General features: G+C 37.4%; 1 protein-coding gene across 1 annotated transcript in view; it reads right to left on the bottom strand.

Moving 5' to 3' along the window:
- Nucleotides 1-25,710, bottom strand: part of WAC (WW domain containing adaptor with coiled-coil) — a 55,496-nt gene that overhangs the window by 13,363 nt on the left and 16,423 nt on the right. Inside the window, exons 2-8 of the mRNA XM_018075662.1 lie at nt 23,417-23,523; nt 22,546-22,661; nt 21,965-22,077; nt 20,189-20,497; nt 7,449-7,694; nt 5,376-5,498; nt 4,288-4,436 (exon numbers count right to left, since the gene is read on the bottom strand). Coding sequence (XP_017931151.1) covers nt 4,288-4,436; nt 5,376-5,498; nt 7,449-7,694; nt 20,189-20,497; nt 21,965-22,077; nt 22,546-22,661; nt 23,417-23,523 — 1,163 coding nt within the window. The remainder of the gene's footprint in view (nt 1-4,287; nt 4,437-5,375; nt 5,499-7,448; nt 7,695-20,188; nt 20,498-21,964; nt 22,078-22,545; nt 22,662-23,416; nt 23,524-25,710) is intronic.

Here is a 25,710-nt window from a genome sequence, read left to right as displayed (position 1 = left end):
TTATTAGGTAAAACAGTTCAACTCAATATTGCTTTTGACCATATCTTCCAGCTGAGAACCAAGTTCATTTTCAACTTTGGAAGAGGTGTCCATTATCCGAATAAAAATTTTCACTTAAAAATTTAAGAGTTTCCTACTTGAAAATACATTACACAGTGCCAAGAGCAGAACTACATCACAACCACATTATAACATCTCTACCAGAAATGGAAAAGAAAATCGAAAGCATATTTATCAGTCTGCTACTCCCCCCCATTAACTGTTCTGTCAGTTCTCAACTCATGAATGACTAAAAAAAGAGTCACCAGTAGCTTCTTGCTTTTCCTTTGTAGAGCACATTCAGTACAAGATACTGAGACACCAGCAGTGAGATACAGACTTTTCATCTGTGAATTCCTGAACTATAACTGGATGAAAAGTTTGGGGATACACTAATGTCTAAGTTACAGTAAATGACATTCAAGATACTTGTTTTTGCCCAATGCTTTTCATATCTCAGTCAATTTAAAGTATGTACAAGAGAGGATCAGATTCAAAATTTATTCCCCACTCTGCAAAACCAAGCTAACAATTTTGAGAGGGAGGGAGCAAAGAAAAAAATGGGTTCCAGGGCTCCATGAAGACAAAAAATAAATCATGCAGCCTGTCTGGCATTTGCTGATATCAAGTTGGTGTAGATCACTAACTACTGCTCACCTGAACCTCCAGAAATTCTCTGTTTCAGAAAGAGACTCCTGTGAAACAGACCATGGCAAGCCAGACAGTATCTGCTGAAGTAAACTTAAGACTTAACTTGATTTATTTAAGTACACTTGGAATCTTAATGTAAATTCAAACCTACTTATATGTCTATGAGGAAAAGTCACCTTTTAAAATTATCATCAGAGTGAAAGTGTGTTCTTTCTGGCTTTTAGATTAATAGACATATATTAAAAAAAATTCTGAGTAGTACAGGAAAAGGTCACGGTTCTAGAAAGATAGAGCAAGATCAGTGTAAGATTACTCTGTTGAAACCAACACAACTGTATAGTTGAGGGGGGTGAAACAGTAGCAGTTCCTAAACTGATTTATGAAAACAGACTACCCAAGTACCTTTATGAAATGTATGACATGAAGAGCTTTGCTATCAACGCCTGAATTTTGCTCAGCTTGTGAGCAGACATTAACTATCAAGGCTATTCAAACAGAAGGAATAATTTCAAAAGGAAAGTCTATCAGAGATAATAGCATCACCTTGCAGATCCAAACTGGAAAAGCAATCACCTCCTTAGGTGGTAAAAATAGAGAAAATGGATTGTAAAGAAAAACTGGGATTTATGAGACAAAGCAGCCACAAAAACTCTTAACTATTCCATGTTTTCCAACTGTTTGAAAGACTGTAAATATGTATACCAGAAATAGAAGAACAGTAAGGGCTAAATAAATTTAAAAAAATACCACAAGCAATATTCTGAGTTTGACAGGTCTGTGTAATGTGCTTTACAGTTATTATGCAGAAATTCAGAGCAGTTTCTAATCACACAATACAGGCCCAGCTAAAAAGCAAAATGTGACACCCAGGATCCTGAGTCTGTGACACTCAAGCTGCCTTATGCACACAACACACCTCCATCCAGACACACGAGCTTGAGCTTAAAAGCAACACTCACATGTTCAAGCAGCCCTAAGTAACAGAGTCAGCCCAAGTATCTGTGCATCTGGCACTGGGCTCTGCTTGCACAGTGCCAGTCCAACCTTGTCTGCCCTAAGCCCATGGGTCTGTGCTCTGAAACCAAGTGTGTCCTGGCACAGCACCACATCTTGATTAGGCATAATTTACTCAAACTCTTAGAACAGGATAAGCTAGCCTACCTGACATATCTGAAGGACTACTAAAACAGACATGCTCACACTGGAGCTATCACCACCTAAGTTCTCATCTCAATCCCATCTCGTGGAACTGAATTACACAAATACAAGAACTATCAAGACAGTTCTTTCCCTAGTAAGCTGGAAAAGTATGTGCTACTGAACCAAAATTTATTACTTCTGGGACTAACACACAAACAATTCATGTTAATACTTCAACAGCTCTGTTAGCAGCAGATTTGAGGAATATAAAACTCAAGAAAAGATCCTGCTGTCAAGCATTATCACTAATTCTATTTAGCTATCTGTGAAGCTACTTGAGGTAATGAGAAAATTGAAAGCTTTTATGGTTATGATATCTCAGGATAGTAAGAGTTATAACTTCTTTGCAGAAGGATGAAAATAAAAACTTGCCAATGTCTATAATAATGAACAACATTCCATCAGGATTAACAGCGTTCTGCATCAAAAACATTACAGCTTAGAATGAGTAACTTGGAAATTTACTCCACTTACCACTTTGATTGCAAACACATTATACCTGCTTCAAAAATAAACCAGATGTGCAATCTCACCTCACTGAAGTGCAATCTTAACAAAAAGGTGGATTACAATATAATAATTTCAAAATGTGCCACTGTATGTCAAAATACAGCTATCGCCACTTTCAGAAGAACTTCTATATATGTATCAATAAAATACAGAATACCCTATTTTAAAAATACCAGAAGTGAAACCCTGCATGCCAAGTCACTTAACTACAGGCAATCACAGCTCTTGCATGAAAGTGGAGATTCTCATATCAAAACAAAAAATAACCAACACTATGTTGTTGTTTTGAGCAGTGGTAGCCTTGCTGCAGTTACAACTCGTATCAGCTCTTCTCAAACCTGCATTTAGCATTTAAGTTTTCTGCCTCTACTGAAAACCTGAGGGAAGGCTTGTGTGTCCAAAAGCATATTCAATTATATAGTTGGTCTACCAAGACAGATTGGCCCTACTTAGAACACTTGGCTTGCCTTCACTCTCTCTTAAAGGTGCAGTTTCCTATCACTCCACCTACTTCACAGGTACAATGCTGGCCTCTATACTGGGGAAAAGGCAGCAGGTTCAAGACTGCATGCACAGTTCTAGGAAAACACCTGTAGCAGGATGGTAAATACTAAAGAATCTAAATTCAAAAAACAAGAATAAATTGAGGGGAGTGGGGGGTGGAAGGGGCTGTCCTTCCTACAAGTTTTCTTTCAGAACACACTGTAAATAAAGATCTCAAAGGATAACACTTTTACCATGTTTACAGTGTAGCTGATAATCAAACTTCATTTATACACAGATCCAGATCTCTGCGTTGTAGAGACCAGAATAGATCAATTTCCAGTTAGTGACAGTAAATAACTTTAAAAGATCCTTCTTCATATCTCAGGATTTGCACGTGCCAAATATCTTGAGACTGCTATTTGATAATTTCATTACTTATCACCTAGCTATGGGATGTGAAGACATAGACTAAGGATGTAATCCAAGGGCAGAAACAAAGACAACAACCAGGATTAGTACACACAAAGCTTTAACAATTCATTGTATCATTGCCAAACACAAGAAACTGGGAGAATCACTTGGTTTTCTTTGTACCCATGAAAAAAAATCAAATGTAAGGAAATGAGGCATTTTGACTAAAATGAGGAATGCAATGTGTTCTCCTGAAGATAAAAGTACTCCTCAAAGGCCTTCAAGACATGAGAGGTTCTCTTGTGAGCAGAAAATTAAAAAAAAGACACATTAGTTAAGCAGAGGTTGTGGTAGGGAACAGGGATTTCAGGCAGGGGAGGAGGAGTGTCTCACCCTAAAGTCTAGAGTCATGCTTCTTAGGAAGAACCTTAGGAGTTATTTTATGTTAACTTCAATTAATGTTTCCCAGTCACTGATCCAATTAAAGAATTCTGAATGAATGGGGATGAGGGGGCAGGAAGAGAAAGGGACATCATGTTATTGACCTGTAAACACCTAGAACATTTCTAAACCAAATTTGAGACTACATCAAATCAACTTCCACAAGAATTTCTCTCCCATTCTAAAAATCTTTTATTGGCTAAAGTCTAGAAAATTGTATCAGCTGGTGCCTTTGAATTATGTTTTTTGGTTTTTGTATGGATTTTGTTAAAATACTAATGCCTTGATAGTATCTGCAGACAGCATCTGAAGCCAGCACAAAAATTTCTTCTAGAAAAGAAAAGTGTACTAGAATTTCATGCTGGAGTTGCACTGCCAAAATACAGTCAAGTAGTCGCTTCCAGTTGTTTCTGTTTCTTTTGGGAAAAACAACATACAAATTTTATCATCCTATATAAAACTGCTAGCACATGGATATGTAGGAGCAATGCTTAATATTATGTACAGTAATTTCTTACTACCACCTGGCACAAACAAAAAGGATCTCACCTTCTGCTGGGATGATACTGGTGGCGTAGTCATCAAAGGTTTAAGTGGAACAGTGTTAGTCTGTGGCGTGCTTATCCTGGGAGATACGTATGATCTTGGTGATGAGGCATCAGATGTTAAAGACATTGGAGACTGATTAGATGGCTGAGCTGTAAAGGAAGGAAATTCTTTTAAATAAAACCATTCCTATCTTAAATGTGAATTAGATTTTCTTCTGGTACTTTGGAGTATGCTGTATTAGGTAACACACAAACATGTTCACCTTGACATGGCTGCAGGGTGAACAACTGGAACAAATGTTCAACAACAATCCTAGCTAAACAATTGTTTTCCCCAAACTCCTAAAACTTCAGGGAAGGGGGAAAGAGAAGAAACTATCAGGCAATGCTTTTTACACATGCAGAGACTAAATGATTTGTGACTCCTATTTTAGACTGGTCAACTTAATTTAACTGACAGAATCCATAAACAGTTTATCTAGAAACCTATTTACCCATTCTAGGCATCCACCAACAGTTCCCCAGCCATAGTTAAAAATTAGCATTAGTAATACTGATTACCTACTGAATAAGATGCCTGCATTTAGTTTAAGTTTCTAGCTTTACTAAGTTACGAGGAGAACATACTGAAGATATCTGAAAATCTTGCCTGGAAGCCAAAAAAAATATTTCCCACCAGACAGAACAAACTTTCTTTTAAGAATTTAAGGCCTCCTCCAAGAGTCACAGTTGCACAGTACCACAAGAAAGGTGTTCAAAGAGTTGTGTTTTATACTGAACATCAAGTAACATCTAATTAATGTCCAAAATAGAGAGGGCCTTGCACAGGTTTCACATTACTCATATAGAGTTAGTTAACATACAAAGAAAATCCCCAAAGGCAAGACAGGGAAGCAGATTTACTTAGTGTCAGCTTCCCTGCTCCCCAGGTAATAATTTTTTAACCTATCTTTGGAAAAAGAAGTCATTCAATATCCTCCACACACGGTGGCCAAAGATACAACACACAGCTCCTACAAACTTAAATTGTATCAGCCTTTTTAAAATGCAATGTAACAATTTTATGTAAGTGAAAAGAAGACTGAATACCTTGCGTAGACAGTTGTGCAGCTTGAGAAATTAGGGAGGTGATATTGAAAGCAGATGGTCCAGCAGTAAGAATTTTATGGAGTATAGACTGCAGAGAGGCTTGTGTCACAGCTGCTGTTAGAACTGAAAACAAACGTTCTGTTTTACTGACAATTCTAGAACATCACTTTAAACTGTTCAAACTGGCTCATTACATTTAAACCACATTTTCTTTCAGATTTTGTTCCCATATCCACAACGACCAAAGATCTACCCGATCTATTTTTCAATGACTTGAACTCAAGATGACTTGGAATGTCAAACAAGTCCTTTATTTAGTAGTTTTATCTTTGAGACATGCACGTAAAAAAAATTCTTTTAAAAGTAACTTTGATTCTTCGGTTTGACCCTGTGGATCAACAATAATTCTTGTAAACACCAAGACAACATTTGTTCAATTTACTACTGTAGTAAGCATAATGTGTGGGGGATTTTTTTACACTAAAATAATTTTTAAAAAAGCAAAAAGCAGTATCACTTTAACCCAGTAAAAGAGATGGGGGCAGACCTTCTGTTCAAGGGGAAAAGAAGCATCTTTCCAGTTAAAAATCTGTGTTTCTTCTTAAAAGCAAAACACAAAACCCTTATCTGTTCTGGGTTTAGCTGTCCTATGTCATTCCTCCCAGTAAAAAAAATTAATCACTTTTAACCATTTTAAAACTGCACTACACAGGAAGATCATCTTATAGGATGAGCCACTGAGACTTTGAACTAACCATGAGCTTCTGAACTAATCTTTCCAAAAAGATCTACAGGCTCTGTGGGATACTTCCTGAATGTACAATCCACCCAAGCACAAATCTGAAAAAACTGACTCACCAGCACAAGCACAGAGTAACTCTGAGTCATGTGCACAGTAAGGGCAGCCCTGCCGTGCAAGGTGAAGTCACTCTGCCCACGTGGACCCAACCAGGCCCTCATCCCACCAGAACAGTTCTAAACACTCTAGTTCCAAGACAGACACAGCTGCTGCTGAGATATGGCAAGACAAAATGACTAGAAATTTCACTTGGCAGCTCTCTAATAAAATACATTTGGAGTCTTGACTGGATCTTTCATTTTTCAACCACGGTAACTCCTACTTTTTTTAGACTTTTTTTTAGTGCACTACAATTTTAAAAGTTTCTCCCTGCACAGGAAAAAAACCAAAACAGTAATCTGCTCACCTATTAGTACTGAATGAAGCCAGATCATTTGCTAATTAAAAGGCAGCAACTGAGAGCTTTCTCTTATAAATAACTGCAATGTACAGAATATTTTGTACATATTTTGACTGTCATGGTTTGCACTTTTAGAAAGTTACTTAACTCTGGGCACTACATGTAAATGTTTTGCTTCCAATTACAAACAGTGATCTATGTACAAGTTCAAAGAAGCAAACAAAAAATCCCACACCACTTTCTTCATCAGTAACCTGTCACACGCAGACACCACATCAGATAAAATTGCATTCTAATTGCATCAACTCTACCTCTTCTTGCAGCAAAAGGCATTATAGCTAAGTGATAAACTGTCTTCTAATAAACTAGGCCAATGTGACAAAAATCTAAGGGATACACTGATTACACATACAAAATTTAACTTGCTAGCACAGTTGCTGATATGCTACTTTAATTCACAGGCTAACTTGTTATGCTAAAGAAAAAAGTTGTTAGGCAACAAGATTTAAGAATCCCTAGAAGTTTCAGTATTTGCAAACACACATTAATAGAACAGCAGTGCAAACTACAGAAAACAAAGAACAGCACACGAAACAAAAGAACAAAGAGCTTTAACGAACTTCTGTGCGGCAGACGAATGCTGATACAGCGATTAAGTCACCCATCTCAATTAGGCTGCTCATGTACATCAACATTTATTAATCTGAAAACCTTGAGTGTTAAAAAAGTCTAACTAACGAAACCAGTCCCCACTTTACCTAGGGATTCATTTATGCACTTTTCAATTAAAATAAGGCTTTCATTTACTAGAGCTTGGCATCCCATAATACACTAACATGTGTGAGAGATTACATCAACTTTAAAGAATCCTTACCTTCATTGATTTTGGATATATCTACGCTAGAATTATTAAGCTGCAAGGTTGCTTGCAGAGCAGGCAGCAGCTGTCGAAGGAGATTTGGGTCCTGAAGTAATGGAGGAATTGGTGATTGTGGGACAGGTGAAACAGGAACTGTAGGAGCAGATGAAGCAGGCGCAGAAGTTGGATTCAGTCCAGAAGCAGAAGATGTAGAAGGAGTTGTGCAAGAATGGGATACAGACTTGTCCACAGATGCAGACTCTGAACAGAAGACAGACAGTATTTTTCATTTTCCTCAATATAACCTGACAACTTCTCACTAATACAACATTCATATTAAATATAGAAGAGTAAATGCCTAACTATAGTTATAAGAAAAACACCCACATCATTATTAAAAGAAGATATTTGATATCTAGTGCAATTTACGCTACTGGACCTAATATTTATTAGGAATGCACACACACAACTTTTCCACTTCAGCATACTGGACAGAAAGCTGCCAGTATTAAAAACGGGACATTTTTCCCCTAGCTTTTAGGACAAAGGCAGGCCAAAAATTCCTTGGCCATCTTTTTCTTTTACTGTGCATTTACTCATATTCTACATTTTTATTTATGATTTCAATCTTTCTTTGGAAAATATACTATGAACAAAAACCTTATAGCCCATGGACTTCACATATAAGCTACTATGTCAAATTTGAGGGAGGGTATAAGTCATGCTTCATTTATTAAGAGACCAGACTACAAGAAGTCGCAAAATAAAGACTAGGTCTCATACAAAATCCAGCTACACTGCTGAGGATTTAGACAGGAAAATGAGCTGTACTGGAAATGTAAAAAAATGTGCTGCTAACATCCCCACAGCAGAGTGGAAAAATATCTAAATATGTATCTTCCCATAATTAATTCTTAACTTGTCAGCTTCTTGTGAAGCATCAAGACCTATATCCTTTATTTTATTAATATCATTTTAGCAAATATCACCACTTATTATCCACAGAAATAGGTAGTACTTAAATTCAATTATACTGTACAGCAATTTGTTCTGATTGAGTTATTCCATTAATTTTGAACTTGACTTCCAGTTAACATAGGAGTTGCTCCTCCATTCCAGTACTGTGAGAAATTTCTTCAATTAAAGTATTTCAACTTACTATAGGTGTACCATCAGTGATTTCAAATATCCCTCCTTTAAGAAGCCTGGTCCACTGTATTTCAGTATTAGCTCCCCCTTCTCTCATCCTTATTAAACCCTCAGAGATGTCTGCCCCCAAAGTCAGTCAAGACTAATGGTTCTATAGCACCAAACAAGCTGGATGCTGAGAGTAAAGCTATGGATCCAAGATCTCACCCAGGACGTTTTCCCATAATATTGAAGAGCTGGATTTTAAACCCACCTCAAATGGGCAGAGAAAGTCAACTTGGATATTCCACATTTCAAGTAAAAATCCAAATGAAAACTAAAATAACTGGCTGGGAAATTCTTTTACTTTAAAGGCATGCTTGTTTGTTTTCCTCTGAAGATACGGTCAAGGTAAGAAGATGCTGACTTTACTAATAAAGAATTCAGAAAATCTTGTTTTGTTTTACTACCTAAGAATAAAATGTTACAAAATTTCTAACAGCTTTAGTTTTCCCAATAACCTTAACTGAAACTTTTAAAACTAATCTGCAGAAGAACCCTAAATAAATAAACATAAAATATTATAGAAGTGAGTATCAATATGTAAATCCAATGAGACTAGAAATCTCAGTGAAAAGAAAGGGGATTTCTGCTTCCATGCAGTCACGGTATAAATAGTTTACAAAGGTCACAAATACTCCAGAAAACTTTTTCCAGAGAAGTAACTGAGAAATCTGAACCAGAAAAAAGCCACTGAAGAATCCAAATTTGAGAGCTCGCAAGGATGCAACAGCCAGAGCACAAACACCCATTTTGAAGCTTCAGGTAAACTTCTGGAAAAGATGTGGCCTTATCTAATTACAGGCTCCTCAGGGCAAGGGGTTGGTTCATGTATCTGTTGAGAGCACCTAGTCATTTGGCCAAGAGCTTTCTTAAGAATAACTTACAAAGAGACAAAAGGGGTTACAAGGACTGAAGATGGGGAGGGAACAGTTACAAAATTTCTGCCTGGTTTTCAGTAACACATGAACTAGGACAGCTGATCAGGTATTAGCCCCCATTAAAACAGTAAGTCATTAGTAAAAGTCTTTGTTAAAAGCTATTGCATATAAAATCTTATAGTGTTCAAAGTAAATGTTAAGACAACTGCAGGTCAAGACACATCTAACAAACATGAATCTTATCATACTAAACACAAACAAGTGGAATTTAAATTGAACTTGGATCCACCATAGTCCAAATAAGGACAGGATGCACTGGCAAACAAAAGCAAGAGACATAAGCACAATGGGGCATGTTAGTACTTATATACACACAAGCCTCCTACTCTACAGTTTTAAGAACCTTACAAAAACAACCAAATAAAAAACCCCGAACAACAAAATATCCTCATTTCAAAACAAACAAACAAACAAATACTGAGCAACTGCCAGCACTAATTTCAAAAGGTATTTAATGTAGTTAGGCTTGTCTTCACAGTTAAATATTGAGTTATTTTAAGTAAAGAAGCAACTCAGTACTATGTTATTAATTCACATAAGCGATACCTGACCCTCAAACCACACCAGTGCCAAACAGCTGGAAGTGTTTTTCACCCACGTTGCAGCTCTGAACAGAAAATACAATAAATCAACAGCAAACTCAAGCTAACAATGCAGTGAAGACAAACCTTAAGCCCAGTTCTGGGTATTCACTCATTTCTTGAATAACAGAACTCAGAACATGTCACTCAAATGACTGAATTCCATGAGGTCTGTAAAAGTACTTTAGCTTGGATGAGTTTCTATGCTACAAAAATCCACAATGAACTACCTCAACTCAACACAGTCCAGTTATTTCTTTTAGACAATATGGAGACACTATTCCATACCTGTATTATTATTTTAAGTATTTTAAGTATGTGTTAAAATATATCTGTGAAAGGTATTTTTTGTACAATCACCCACATCAAACACCTAAAGATGCAAAACAAGAACGGTGTTTAACACTAACATTCCAATCTTTTGAGATGCTTTACAATACAAAACCAACAGCCTAAATGTTATGAAAAAATACATCTCTATGATCATGACTACCTACATGTATATCACATAATAACTCTGTTATTTAACATTATAGAGGATGCAGAGTACAATAACTGTCCAAAGCATCACTTCGCTACATAAATTAAGTAATTTCAGTTATTCATAGTAAAAATAAAACATATAAACTTTTTTCTGCCAAAAAACCCCTGTAAAAGATATTTGTGAAAATACACATATTTCTTGTTTGTATTAAGCAGCTGTCCTGGTTCCAGTCAGGACAGAGTTAATTTCTGTAGTGGCCAGGAGGGGCAGCTATCCTATATCACCTCACCATTGCTTGGGGGAAGGGGGTCTTTTTGCAGTCAGGGCACTGTGGCAGTGGTTCAAGTATTACAGCTTCCCATGTGGTGAGGTTTTTATTTTGTGTGAAGGCATTCACCTCTCTTTTACACCCTTTTATTAATATTGTTGCTGTTACTGTTTCTTATTTCATTGTCGTTTCCAGTAAGCTGCTCTTATCTCAACCTCTATCTTTACCTTTTGTACCTCCAATTCTCCTCCCCAGCCTGCCACAGGGGAGGGAGCAGCAAGCACACAGCACCGTAGTTTGGAGTGTGGCAATGGGAACACTAAACTAGGGAACATCATTCCTAAAACTCAACAGCCTTATTTGGTATCCAACATGGGGTACAAAGGGTTGAGATAACAGATATGACCAGAGCAGTTGGAAACAAATTTGATCTGAGCATTTGTTGTATTAGATACAGAGACATCGGTCACAATGTTGCTCGGTCTGTTCACGTGGTTGTGGTACCTAACCCTGTACATATTCTCATACAGGCAGTGTGCCCATCACAATGCTCCTCTTCAGAGCAGGGAGAGGGATTGGGATTGCTTTGTTACTGTACTGTGGGGTATCAGTTTACTATGTGATAAAATCAAGGGCAATGAGGGTCATGTGGGATGTGCATTGAGTGCTACTCTGCTGCCCTCACCTCAGACACTACCTTTGTGAGCAAGTTAACAATCATACCCAGTCTGTGCAGGGAACAGGGGAGAATGATCTTCCCCAGCTTTTCACCCCCTTTTCCTCTTTCAGGCCTGTTACAACAGCTTTTGTGAATTCAGAACTTCCTCTGGATGTTAAGGAAAGCATGGTCTTATTGCTATGTCTGCTATGTCTCCTCAATATGGTTTACATCATGTTTAGAGTCAGGAGAGAGATTTATAGGAAGGCCATTCAGAGATCTGCCCTGAGGGAGGATAGTCAAGAGTGGCACAGAAGGTGGGAGAAAATGGGCCAGTTTTTGGGGAAATTCTCTGTCCCAATGGTTTGAAAGTTCACCCCTGAACAACTACAGGAGCCTGTTAAAGTGACAGAACACTTGCAAGGAGAATGCCATGCCAACTCCAGAGCAGCACCTTGCTGTGGTGAGCTGGGCCACAGCTATTCTTTGCCAGACACATTTCCATAGTAGACAGCACCCTTAGGAGGAGGAGGAAAGCAGACCAGCGGGCACCGTGGCCACTCAAACTGCAGCTGAACATGAGGAACAACCCACGCTTGGCAACAATCGCCCTGTACAGAAGAAGAAATCCAAGACCAAATCAGTTTGCTTAGTGAGGGATGAAGAGGAAGCATGGTCCTTGAACAGGAGGAAGAGAAAGAGCCAGAAATAATCACCCAATCCCTATCCCCAGGTGAGCTGTGAGCTATGCAAAAAGACTTCAGCCACCAGCTGGGTGAGCCCCTGCTGACTGCCAGTGCTGGCCTGCATGTTAAAAGGGAAAGCCCTTTCCACACATCACACCCCTGATGCTACATGGAGTAAGTGGGTTGGGCTGATCACACAGCGAGCTCGAACAGGAAATCCCAGTCACTCAGGGATCTTGGAGATCATCACAAACTGGCCTGAAGACAAAAATTTCAGACTATCATCAGAAGAGAAGGGGGAAAAGGTGACACATGCTGAGGAGGCCCCACCATATAATCAGCTACCTGAAAATGAAAAGCGACCCGCTGTCTTTACTGATGGTTCCTGCTGTACCACAGGGATCCCCTGAAAAAGGACAGCTGCCCTATGGAGTCCTACACAACGAGTCGCAGAAGCTTTTGGTGAACAAGGCGGATCAATTCACATTGCAGAGCTGAAAGCATCCAGGTGGCTCTAGATATTGCTGAACAATAGGGATGGCCAGCATTCTACCTCTACATTGACTTGTGGATGGCAGCAAATGCTCTTTGGGGTGGCTGGACCAATGGAAAAAGACCAACTGGCAGTGCAGAGGTAAATGCACTGGGCTGCCAAATTGTGCCAAGACATTGCTGCCCAGGGAGAGAAGGTGGCTGTAAAAGTACATCACAGTGTTGAGTGGGGATATCATATCCCCTACCACGCACTAGCCTCTGGAAAAGCTGAACAGTACAACAGACTGTTAAAAACACTTTGAAAGCAATGGATGGTGGAACCTTCCAACAGTGGGACTGACATTTAGTCACAGCCACCTGGCTAGTTATCACTAGAAACTCCACCAATCAAGCTGGCCCTGCCCAGTCAGAACCTATACATGCTGCAGAAGGGGGTAAAGTCTCTGTGGTGCACAGGAGGAATGTTCTAGGGAAGACAGTTTGAATTAGTCCTGCCCCAAGCAAAGGCAAACCCATCCATGGGATCGTTTTTGCTCAAGGACCTGGGTGCACTTGATAGGTAATGCAGAGGCACAGGGAAACACAATGTGTACCTCAACAGAATTTGATTTTTGGGTGGGAAGAGTCTGTAATGTTGAATTGTATAATACTGGTTGCTGAATGACATTGCCACTGATGCTATAACTTCTTCCAGTCATGGTACCGTGGTAGCGGTTCAGGTATTGTGGGTTCACATGTGGTGAACTTTTTTTCATGTGTGCATTGTTTGCCTCTCTTGCACACCCTTTTATTAATATTGTTGCTGTTACTGTTCATTTCTTAGTTCATTGCTGTTTACAGTAAATTCTTATCTCAACCTGTAATCTTTACCTTTTCTTCTCTACAACAAGAAACTCCTTTGTGATGGAGACAAACATGCTAAAAATACAGACTGCCGACTCTGTGTATAATCACAAAGTTTTTTACAGTGATTTAAACCAATCTGTTTTACTCGATGGTTCCAGACTGCATGCTTCATTTCACATAACTAAATCCTAGAAATACTGCCAATAAAACAAAGCTGCTAAATATTTTCACATCCATTTTTGTATAATATAACTACAAAGGTTAAAAATTGATTTAATTTATGATGCTATACAGAGCTTGCAAGTTTTGCTTTTTGAAGATAACATAACTGGTCAAAACTTTTCAAGATGAAATGTCTGCCTGACAAAAATCTTCAGGTTATCACTCACTGGAGTGTGCAATTTCCCTGTTTTTCCACAAATAGAAGCAAAAACTCTTCACTCCCTCCTTTTCCTTTGTAATTTCCCTTTTCTGATCTGCTTTGAGAGACTGTTTCATTGTACATTTTGCCACACAGTTAAGTTTACTTTCCAACATCTAAACACCATTTTCTAGTTTCTAAAACATTTATTAAGATTCTTAAAAAATGCTTACTAATTATACAGTCCTGTAGTTCTTAAGTGCACTTGAAGCACCATGAAACACAGTCAAGATGAACAGAGCATGCTAAGAAAAGTTATGTAGCTTCATAAATCTAAGTCCTGTAGTTTTTCAACTCCAATACACTGGTCACTACACCTGTGTCAACATCAAGTCACATTCATTAACAAGTTATCTACCCTATTATTGCAAAATAAGGATTTGGATTACATGGCAATCATTCATAAACCCAATTTGAATCATTACGCATCAATCAGACTAATCTTGAACCTACAACAGGAATTTTACCAACAGAAATGCAAATTTAGTCTGTGTCTTACAAAAAAACATTTTGTAAATGACTATGCTGCAAGGCCTGCAAAAGTCTTAGACCATGACTGGAGAATGAACAGGGCAAGTCTGCAGCCTCTTCGTTGTCAACACCAACTTCTATAAAAATGCCATGCAAATAATTCTTCAACCTCACCTAAAATTTCAGTTATTATCATGAAAGTCCCCAGAAAAGGTTTTGAAATATTAAAAAAATGAAGTAAAAACCAAAAGTAGAACATAGCCTGCTCTGATCTTTTGAAGTATTAAAATCTTCATTAATTAAAATTCATTTTATCTCTTCCTCTGAATGACAACAAAAAAATCAGATTATTTTTTAATTTTTTTGTGATTTTAAAAATAAGACTTTGTACAAATTTTTCCATTATAAGCTACACACGTTAAAGTTTTAATGTCTGGAGCTTTTAAGAAAACTTCTAAAAAAATCTATTCACTTTGTTGAAACAATGTGAAAATACAGTATGCTTTCTGACAACCATGCAAACAAGTTTATTAGATGCAGTCTACACACAGAACTATATTATAGAACAAAACAAATTTCTGGGCCATCGACTTTAATCACAGGGGAAAAAATGAGCAAGAAATAAAGCCATCCAAAACAAAAAGGAGGAAAGAAAGTAATCGGATGGCAAAAAGAAAACACAACTAGATCTGGAGATTAAGGTAATGTGAAGAACTATTCATTGGTTTAACATTAAAATGGAGCCAGAAGAAACCTTTCTGTAATGAAAATAATTCTTTAAGACCACAATGATTATGGAAGAGCTTTGTATTCATAACCTGCAATCGCATCTTTTGAACAAAAAGGACAGAATTCCAAGTCAGCAGTCAGTACTTCCTATGACAAGAACCTGTATAACACAGGTGCATCTTTTCCCTAAGTTTTGCAAAGAGGTATCTGAAGCAGAAATACCATGTCAAGTCAGAATGGAAATATTGTGATTTTTCCAAGTAGTGGGAATTTTTAAATAACATGGCCAAGCAATCCTTTCAGTAAAAAATAAAAGATCATTTTCAGCAGTTGGGCCACAATGTTCTTCAGTTACAACCTAGACACCTCAGTTTCTCAGAGTTTGAGGAAGTACATAAAAACGCTGCTGCATCTTGCCATCCCCAAGCTCCGCCTCTTATGACAAGAATCCTTGGTCCTAAGCAAAGAGCTGATCCACTAGTGACCAACATTCTGAAACACAATCCTAAGCCTACTGTGTTTAACGCAGAGGGGTGAAAAACTAAGCATTCTGACTGTTCAGCCACTCTGTTTGCATGAAGTGCTGCACCTCTGCTGTGCCTCGGTCACCCTGTTCTGTTGGCTGGAGTCCTTCGAGTACCTGTGCCCAGCATTTGCTTACTCCCTTCTTGCCTACAGTGTGCTGAGTTCATGAGGCACGTCAGTGCCACAGAGAACTGCGTGGGGAGAGAAGAATCAAGAAGTGGAAATGTATTTTTGAGGAGGAAGGGCCTTCCTTCACAGTGCTCTTTGTGACACCTATCACACTAGCACTCCCTACATGAGCGCTAAAATACTTCTATATGTGGCTTGCTCTTCTAATTTATTTCAATGACATGGCAAATACTGTTGACTAGACAATTTGTAAATTATTAAAGTGACCCTCTGAGTGTTCCAATAGCTTTCACTAATGATGTAATTTTTATGCCATTTAAAACAAAACAAATGGATTCAAAGTCCTTTGGATTCAACTCCACAGTTTTACCCAACCACTCTGTTGTGAGCTGGAGCTGTTCTCTTTGCACTGCTAGCAACGACCGTGCACGTGTGCTCTCTGTGGGAGGAAAACCACATTACTAAATTTTCAGAAATTCATGCCTTATTGCCCCATAAACCTCATCTCTGCTCCAATGATTAAACAACAGAACAGCTAACAGAACTGTTCCATTTTCTGCTGATGATTAAGAATCATGACACATTTTCTTTGCTGAAGTACCTGAAGTGTACAGTCCATCAACTAAGTTCTCTGAGCACTGACAGTCACATTTATCTGTTTTACATACTTCAGTTCTGATCTACCAAGGGCCTTAAGCCGCAACAAAAATTAATAAATATTTAAAGGCAATGCATTCTGTAAACGCATTTGGCCAAATGAAATTACGGCAACAAGAGTAACTGCATTCTCAAATACATTCAAATGATCTAAAATACAAAAAATTCCCTCTTTTTCACATTTGGATTATACCAGTCTTAAAACCGAATTTTTGTATTTTACCTCTGCCACAGAAATAAATGTAACAGCAATGCTCAGCAAACAAGTATAAGGTACTGGAAGAAACTTCCAACAGTCTCACACATGTAACTTTTTCTAACCACCACATGGATTGAGTAATACACTTAATAATACACTTAAAACTGCAGAACTCAGCCAAAGAAGATGCAACGATACCAGAAGCAATGTTAATAACTGACCGCTAAAGACTAGCAAGTGTTACAAGTAAGAAAACCATGGGGGTGAGAAAAGGATCAGAAGCATCAAGGTCAAAACCCACCCAGCATTGCACTGGCCAGCTTGCTCTGTTCTGTCATAAGTTTTAGAATATTGCTGCTCTAGAAACAGAAGTGCTGCCTGATGGGATTTGGAGTAAAGGTGTGAGAAGTAGTATCCTACAGACAGACACACTGTTAAGATATGGACAATACAACATTTCATTCAGTAACTGAATTAGAAATAGGAAAATGTGATGTGCCCTACAGATAAAGCAGCCAAAAAGTAGGAAAAGCAACCCCACACTTTACCTGCATAAAGCACTCACAGTGAGCACAAACAGAAGCAGCAGATTCTGACTGGAACATTCAAACCAAAGGGTAGAGGTCAAATAGTTCCCCAGGAACTCTCCACTACTGCCAGCCATTGAGGGCAGAGGACTACTGCTAACAGCTGAGCTATAGTTCAGCCAGGGATTTTATTCAATCTCCTTGTGGGACTACAACATACCCCTGCAGCAAAAGAGATTGAGCTGAAAAAAGCATTGTTTTTGGGTTTTGTGGTTTTTTGTTGTTCTGCTGTTCATAACTATTACTGCATTAAAAAATACACACACTGAAACCAGAACTATTAAAACAGTGGTACACATATGCTGGCATAAGGCTGCCAGCAACACATTGACAAGAAGCAAGAATTCATTTAAGCAAGGACTACTGCATATATTATTCAGTCATTTGGACCAAGCTGTTTTTATAGGCAAAAAAATACAGCTTTACCTCTTTTTAGAAAGAGAGAGGGATGGCACAGTCAGTGAAGAGAAAAAGATCAAAGGCTGTTTGTTTGCTTTACTAGTGTAAAAATAAACCTCTCAAACTATTTTTCAGTTCTACAAAGACACTTTTAGAAGACTGTTCGAACCAAGTGTCTCAGGACAATTATTTTCATTTAGTACAACAGCTACAAACAAATACCTTGTAAGACTGCAGGTTCACAGTCACCTCTGAGAGAATGAGTAACAGAAGTAAACCATCCAAAACACTGCTTCTTTCCTTCTTTTGAATTTAAATATGCAAAATGCTACAGAAAATTTACAGGTTACATTTCCTTAAAGAGACAGTCCAACATTCTCAAAACAAGAAAAAGCCAAGTCAACCGAATATACTCTCTGAATGATCTCTTATCATGACAGAACCTGCACTGAATTTTTCTGTTTCTGTAAGAGGTAAATTCAACCAACATGTAAAAACTCACATTTTCTAGAATAAGAATTTCAAGTCTGACATTCACCTATTCTAATTCTTCAATTATTTACTAACTTTCTGTAATCCACCCTGTCTGAAGCTCAATAAGTACAATATTTGCTCACAATCAAGTGCCATGAAACACTTAGATCAATGAGGCATGAGTATTACACAGAATCTACCCATTTAACCCATACAACATTAAAAAACCATCTACCTAGGAATACAGAAGTTAAGTGAATTATTTAATATGGAACCATGCATGGTAACACAGATTCTAAAGTAAGATCTACAGTGTCAAGATTGCTCTGAGTGATCATTTTCACTCTTCATATCCAATTGTATGTTCTCAAATTAATGTTGTATGCAAGAAATATTAGAACACACTGACAACATCTGTAGCAGTTCTCACAATGGGAAATTTCTTCAATTGCTGAAAGAGTCAGTTGCTCAGTTAATAAAGATGTACAGTAAAGCAGGGAAAGAATATCCAGTCTGAAGTCTGATCACACACCAAACAGGAAGTAAGAATATGCCAGAACTGAGTCTTAAGGGTTTTCTTAAAGTGTATTTTAGATATAGATACAGAGTAGATACACTAAAGAAGAGAATGCTTGACATGGATGTTTTGCACTGTAATGTTTAAAAGTGCATCAAATTGTGATCAGAACATAGAGCTTTAATTGAAGTAGGTAACTACTGTACTCGAGATAAGAACCATGCATGAGCTAGTACACCTTACTTCACACTTTATTGTGCTGACTAGAAAAAGGCTTGCTGAAAATAGTCTGTTCCTCTGTAGTTTACAGTCAGCATTTGTGAGCCAAGTCATGCAAAAATGAAGTCTCAAGAAGCATTAAAAACATTTCTTTACATGCACAATTGCCTTACACTGCAGTATTTGTCAACATATAGTATTGGTTGAATATTTTGGATGGTCAGGTACTCTTATCTCTGTGTAAAAGCTGGAATTCTTTAATAAAGAAAACTGGAAGGCCCGAAAACAGAATACAAGACCAGTGTCAGACCAGAGTCTGTTCTGGTCGTCTTTTTAAAACTACGCTATTTTTCTCTAACTAAACCAACGTGCAAATATGAACAGGGCAACAAGCCATCCTCCCCAAAAAATACAGTGACATACTAATTATGCAATATTTTAAAGTAAAACCCACCATGATTTTCAATAATTATTTTTTTCTCTCCCAAAGACCTCAAAATTTCATTTTTTGTATACAATACCACTCCGAAAAAACTCAACTATACCAAGCATCCCACTATCACTAATGACACAAATCTCATTCTCACAACCTTCTTGAGCTCCTTTCCTAGTAATGAAGTAAATCTAACCAAAATACAGACTTTTAAAGGGTCACAGACAATGCACAGTGAAGTCCTGATCTTCACTTCTTGACTCAAACTGTTTATAATCGGTATTACACAGAAACACAAACTTTGAGCAGCTTTATAACTGAAGATCCAATATTTCACAAGATACAGATCAAAACAGAAGAATTGCTGTTACATGGAGAGAACTGTCTCACTTCCTCTAAGAATTGCACTTGTGTTGATTGAAAGATTTGACACTGGCATTCCAAACAGTAACAGCAGTTCATAAAACATAATGGTCCAAAATGACTTGCAAATAGTGTAACTACATCTACGTTAAGAACTCAAATAAAGGGCAAAGATCCAAAACAAGAGAGAAGACAAAAAATAAAATATGTCCTACTAAAATACATTTTTTCAAATTATAATTTGAAATGTTAATTTGCAGAATAAGCTAGTAAATAGCAAATACTGCAGTGTCAATTTTAAGTTGTATAAGATACAGCAAATGTGGTTTAGGAGGAAATAAACTCATCAAAACAGTAATCAGGTTCTAAGCACACACAATCAAACAGGAAAAATATCTTTCATTTCTAGAACTAGCATACTTTGAAGAAGCAATGTAAATGCAAAACATCATCTTGAATACTAGAAGCAATTTCATCTGACATACCTTTTCTCTCTGTTTTCTGTGCAGGGATGGAAGATGTGGATGTAGACAGTTTTGATAAAGTAGATGCTCCATTAGCATCAAAGGATTTCTTTGGCTGGTGATCAGATTGTAGAGAAAATGGACTAGGAGGAACAGTGCTTGGGGTAGCAGTTGGATGAACCACTGGTTTGATGGGATGCTGTACTGGAGTAGAACTACTGTGAGTCTCTGCCCTTGGCAGTCTGTAGTCTCTGTCATTGTGCCTGCTTGTCTGAGATAAAATATTCTGTGGGAGCATACTGCTGGTGTCACTGGAATGCTTGTCTTCCACTTTTTTCAGGATTCCCCAAGTAACGTTGCAATAAGAAAAAAAGGAATAAATTAGAAATGAGTCAAAGTGCAGAGACTTTGATTAATACAGCTGCACACCAACAACTAGAGCTGATTGAACTTCTTATGATTAAAAAAAGCTTTAAGTAGATCAGCATCAAAAAAGGCAAAATTTAATTCTACTCACTGACAAAATGCATTTTCTGACCTTTGCTTGATTTAGAGTTCCGGTTAAGCACTGTGTTTTGATGAAAGGCTGCTTTATAACAAGTGTTACAGTCAAGTTAACTTTTGAAGTCGCCTAAAAAAAAATCTAAATCAAAATCTATTATTTCCATCTTGTATTTAGTGTGAAGAGATAATTTGTGCCATTTTTCTTTTGTTTGCTGAAAATCCTGAACGTCAAGTATAAGTTTTAAATTCTAGCCTTCAAAGAATTCCTCTTCACGTCACTTAGGTACTAAAACAAATTTACTTACAGTTGAATTAATTCAAGACAACTATATATACTAAATGAGTGACTAATCTGCATTTGTCACACAATCATAAGACTTTAAAATATGCTCCACAGGGAACACACCAAGCAAATACGGAGTAAGTCTTTTTATAGATTCTTAGATTGTCATCTATCACAAAACAAATACTGCATTATGCATGTCTGCTATCTTTTTGTAGCATTCAGTATGTTTTAGCACATGCAGTAGGTTTCACTATACACAGAAAAACAGTCCTTTATACATCCCTACGTCGTCAGGTCCCAAGATTGTGGGGGAAGATTAATACTCTGACTTCTACTTCTAAATCATCCTGAGAGCTATGCTACAAATTCACCCAAACGACATCAGCATACAGACAGAATCCCACAGGTACAACTATTTTCCACAAAAAAATTGAATTGACAAAGATTAAAGCTAAGTATCAGGAAAAAAATTTCAAAGTTACAGAAATTCATAGTGCAGAAAAGGTTTTGCTAAGAGTACTGGTGCAGTAAAAACATACTTGCAATAACATATACAAGCCTCTAAAAACCCTGATATCATAATCCACTAAATTAGCCTATTATTTTCAGATGTGAAATCAAGGTTTTAAAAGAGACCTCTGCATCTCTATTTTTAAGCTCAAAATATGACATTGGCAGGTCTCAATGATCACAACAGTCCAACTAAACTATAAATTGTGCAAGTTTTTTAGATAACTACCCATGAAGATAATTAAATTAGGCAGTAAAAGCTGCAAAAAGAAGGAGCACCACGAACAGCACTAAGCAAGTGTTACACTAGTAAAGGCTTAAAGTTATTTTAAGAAACAACATTTGGGAGAGCTGACTGTGCTATCCACTTTTGCTTTTATATATAAAAAGGTGACAAAAACAGCTAAGAAAAGGGATTTTTTTAATTTTTAAAGTTTGGAAAAGAAAACAGTAATGCAAACAAGGCAAGAACATATTGCTGTAAAAAAACCACATACTTCCACTGGCAAACCCACTGGCAGCTGTCGCCTGCATCACCTCTCTTCTGTAATCCCTATCTTTTGGAAAACTGTTAACTGACATTTTGCTTGCTTCTTTTTGTCTCTGCTCTCTGAAGAAAAGAAAACAAAAGTTAAGTAAGAACTTAGATCATCTAATAATATAACATTTCTATGGGTGAAGTTAACATGAGATGAATTAAACTGCTCTAAGAGCTTGCTGCTACGGGCAGGGTTGGCAAACTCTGGCCACTGCTTCCTTAGACCCGTGCTTGTTGAAGCCCACAATGTACCAGTTCAGCTCACTAACACTGACAAAAAAACAAAAGAAAACAGAACAACTCAAAACAAAACTTAAAAAACACTCACCAAAAATCAAAACAAACAAACCAACCATACTTCCTCCTCAGGCTTTGGATTGTTATGGGATAAAATAAGTGCCAGAGGTCACAGTAAGGGTAGAAACATGGCAGACTTAGACCACAATCTGTTATAGCAGTAATCTATTAGATAAGCTCAACTCTTAAACAAGCTTAAGAATATTTGTTCCTTAGACAATTAAAACAAACACAAGCACATACCTTTCCAGCCACTCTTTTGGTTTTTCCCATTGTGAAACTTCTGTTCGGCAGTTGTAGTAGTATTTTTTGCCTGAAGAGCTGATGTGTTCAGACCAATCATCCGCAGAATCATAAGCCTTTAAAGCACAAACAGTGTTGGACAAAAGACCACTTGAGAGTTTTAATATACAAATTTAAGAGTTTTCATTGTTTTTAAAACTACATGGCATCCTTATATGCATTTGCATCACTGTTTTCCATTTACGCCATCTCTAAATGCCTGTTTCACTGATAGCCTGAAGATGTGACCACTATGCTCCCACTGCATTCTGCAAGTTTCCTCTGGTTTATTCCCACCAAACCTTAAACAAAAATCTAATAGTATGTTTAGTGAGATGGAGTAATGTCAATATTGATACTATTAGTTTCCTTCACCTTAAAATTTCCTCAAAAATTATTGTATTTTCAAAATTTTTCTATACATTGCAAATTTACCTATTTTGTTTTAGTGCAATTTTTAACAAACACTACCTTAACTACTAAAACTAAGATAATAAAGTGACTAAAATGCACAGTGCATCTTAAATAAGTAAAATCATACTGTCTTCTCTGGATTTACCATAAAGGTAATGGAAAGTATTTCTTCTTTAATTTAAATAATCTAGTATTTTAAAAGTAAAGGTAGGTAGCTCAAAGCTCTAATGATCATCAATCAAAATTGTTTTACAACAACTGCATCTTGAATTTATAGAGTGTTTATAAAATAAAGCCTTAAGTTGGAAAACTCACTGAAACAGGTAATGTACATGCTGCTTGTCTTACATAAAATTATGAAAATATAGTGTGTATGAATGGGGTGACACAGGGATGAATACCAATCACAAATACTCACTGCATCAGAAGTTTTGCTTGGATTATTGCTGGGATTAGAAGAATGTGAATTTGAACTATGAAGAGCACTGTGGTTGTGTGAATTTTCTTGTGGAGAGTAACTGGTCCCTAAAGGAAAAAAGAAAGACTGTTCACAATGTATGTTTTCAAAAAAATTAACAGTCTACATTCTAAGGAGGTAGAAGGGCAATGAAGAGGGGAGGGGAGGGGAGAAAGTAAATTATCCACAGCCTGGACCACAGCATAGTTCAGATGCAGAAGTATTTCAGGAGACCACATGAATATTTCTTTTCACATAGAGTAAAACTCACTTTGCCTTTCTAGTTACAACAATGCAGTATGTCCTTTTGCTGGTCTTACTCTCAAACTTTATTCCATTACAAGCAAACAAGTAGCCTTTACAACTTTTGACACTTTGAAGAGTCCTAACATGCCAATTCAGAAATTAACAGGCATTTTCTCCTCAACATTAAGTCAGAAAGTTTAAATAGGTTTATCAACAGCCTACACAGATGCACAAAATCAGGCTGTTAAGTTCACTGAAGCAATGCTGTTTTCTTAACCACTGAGACTACTTGTAACTACTTCTAGGTAACTCTTTATGCATACAGATCAGACCAAATTTTCCTGCACCTCAGCCTCTGCAATAAAGGTATTGACATCTAGAAAACCAAAAGCAGCATTTCCCAAACTCCTCCTGCTTCTGGCCTCCCTACCAACTACTTCTCAAGGTAAGCTGGTTTTCCTCAATATGAAAACACTTAAACACAAAAAATCCCAGCTGAAATGGAAAGAGATAATTCTCAGCATCTTTTAGATCTGGATTTGTGCCTAAGCTCAAGTCATCTGAACAGTTCCACATAAGTTCCACATTCCACAAAGTACTTTGCAAATGGCAAAGAGTGGATCTTATGGGCAACTACAGGAAAGAACAGTCTACGTAAGCGGACTGATAAGTGCGAGCAAATGGAGTAATAAAAAAAAAATTGTTTTAAAGTCTTCCAAGAGCGACACAAAGAGACAATGACTAAATGACATAGCATGGTGCAGAATTAGAGATATTATAATCCAAATTCTGTCTTCTGAGCCTTCTGACTACACAAGCACTGACAAATTACTATTTCAAAAATTTCTTCCTCCCCACCTCTAACCCTGCAGGTTAGAAAAACAGTCCACCACAAAAGCAAAGAGGTACAACACCGTGATTAACCTGTTTAGTACCTTACAAAGGTTAAAGGTCATTCTGCACACATGTGTTACAGCAACCTGAACCATCAGTATCTCAAAACCTTTCCCCACACTGTCTTGACTAAAACTGTCTGTTATTCTCTTTAAGGCTATGGAGGGTGAAAAAAAAAAAAAAGGAAACAGAGTAAGTCTCATACTCAAATAACCGCCTTCCAGGAGCTAGGCAATTAGTCCTACACCAAAAGTATCTTGCATGCTTAGAGCCAGGTAGAATGACTTACCATTGGGCTTGTCAAAGCAATACCCACAACATCACACACTCGTGATGCACAGGCATAACAACAAAAAATATATTTATAAAAATAGACACATTTAATTCCCCTAAATATAAGTAGTATATTGTAATTACTAGTCTGTATTCCTCAGTCACATCAACAGCCTAAATTTCTTTTTTTTGGACACTGATTAGGGAGTGAAATAGCTGTTTAATATTTTTGTATCAATCATACTGTTAAGTTTTTATTTATTTACTATACCCTTCCACTGAGACAAAATCATTAAAATTTCTTTATGTATTTCCGTAGGTTGCTCAACACAGACAAATTAATTAATATCTACTACGAGATAAAATCATCTCCCTTTTTCAAGGAAAAAACAAGATGAAAATTTACCAGATGGCCTGTTTGAATAGTTTGATCATAGTCCCTTCAAAATGTCAGAAAACACCAATGTACTTAATTTACTGTAATCCCATAGCATGGATGCAGGAACACTGCACGTTGTTCAACATACTGAAGAGGTACATGGTTATACCTAAATACTCCAGTGGTCTAAATACAGTACCACAGTGAATCTAACACTCATTTTCCAAACACAGGTAAGAGCCAACAACATACCTATTAAATCAGTAAAATATTTTAAAGCCAGTTCTACCCAACCCACAAACCAACCCCTCAAATTCCCTGTGCAGAGTTTCAGACCTCATATGTTCTATCAGCTCAGCACATGCCCCCTCCATCTCACACTGTGCCCAGCCCCGAACTGAGTCACCAAGCAAGTATCAGAGCAGCCGCAGCAGTCACACCCACCTGCAGCTGGCCCCGATAG

The sequence above is a fragment of the Manacus vitellinus genome, unplaced genomic scaffold, assembly GCF_001715985.3.
Source record: "Manacus vitellinus isolate BGI_N305 unplaced genomic scaffold, ASM171598v3 scaffold_3_pilon, whole genome shotgun sequence".
Taxonomy (NCBI): domain Eukaryota; kingdom Metazoa; phylum Chordata; class Aves; order Passeriformes; family Pipridae; genus Manacus; species Manacus vitellinus.
This window is presented reverse-complemented; position numbering and strand designations above follow the sequence as displayed.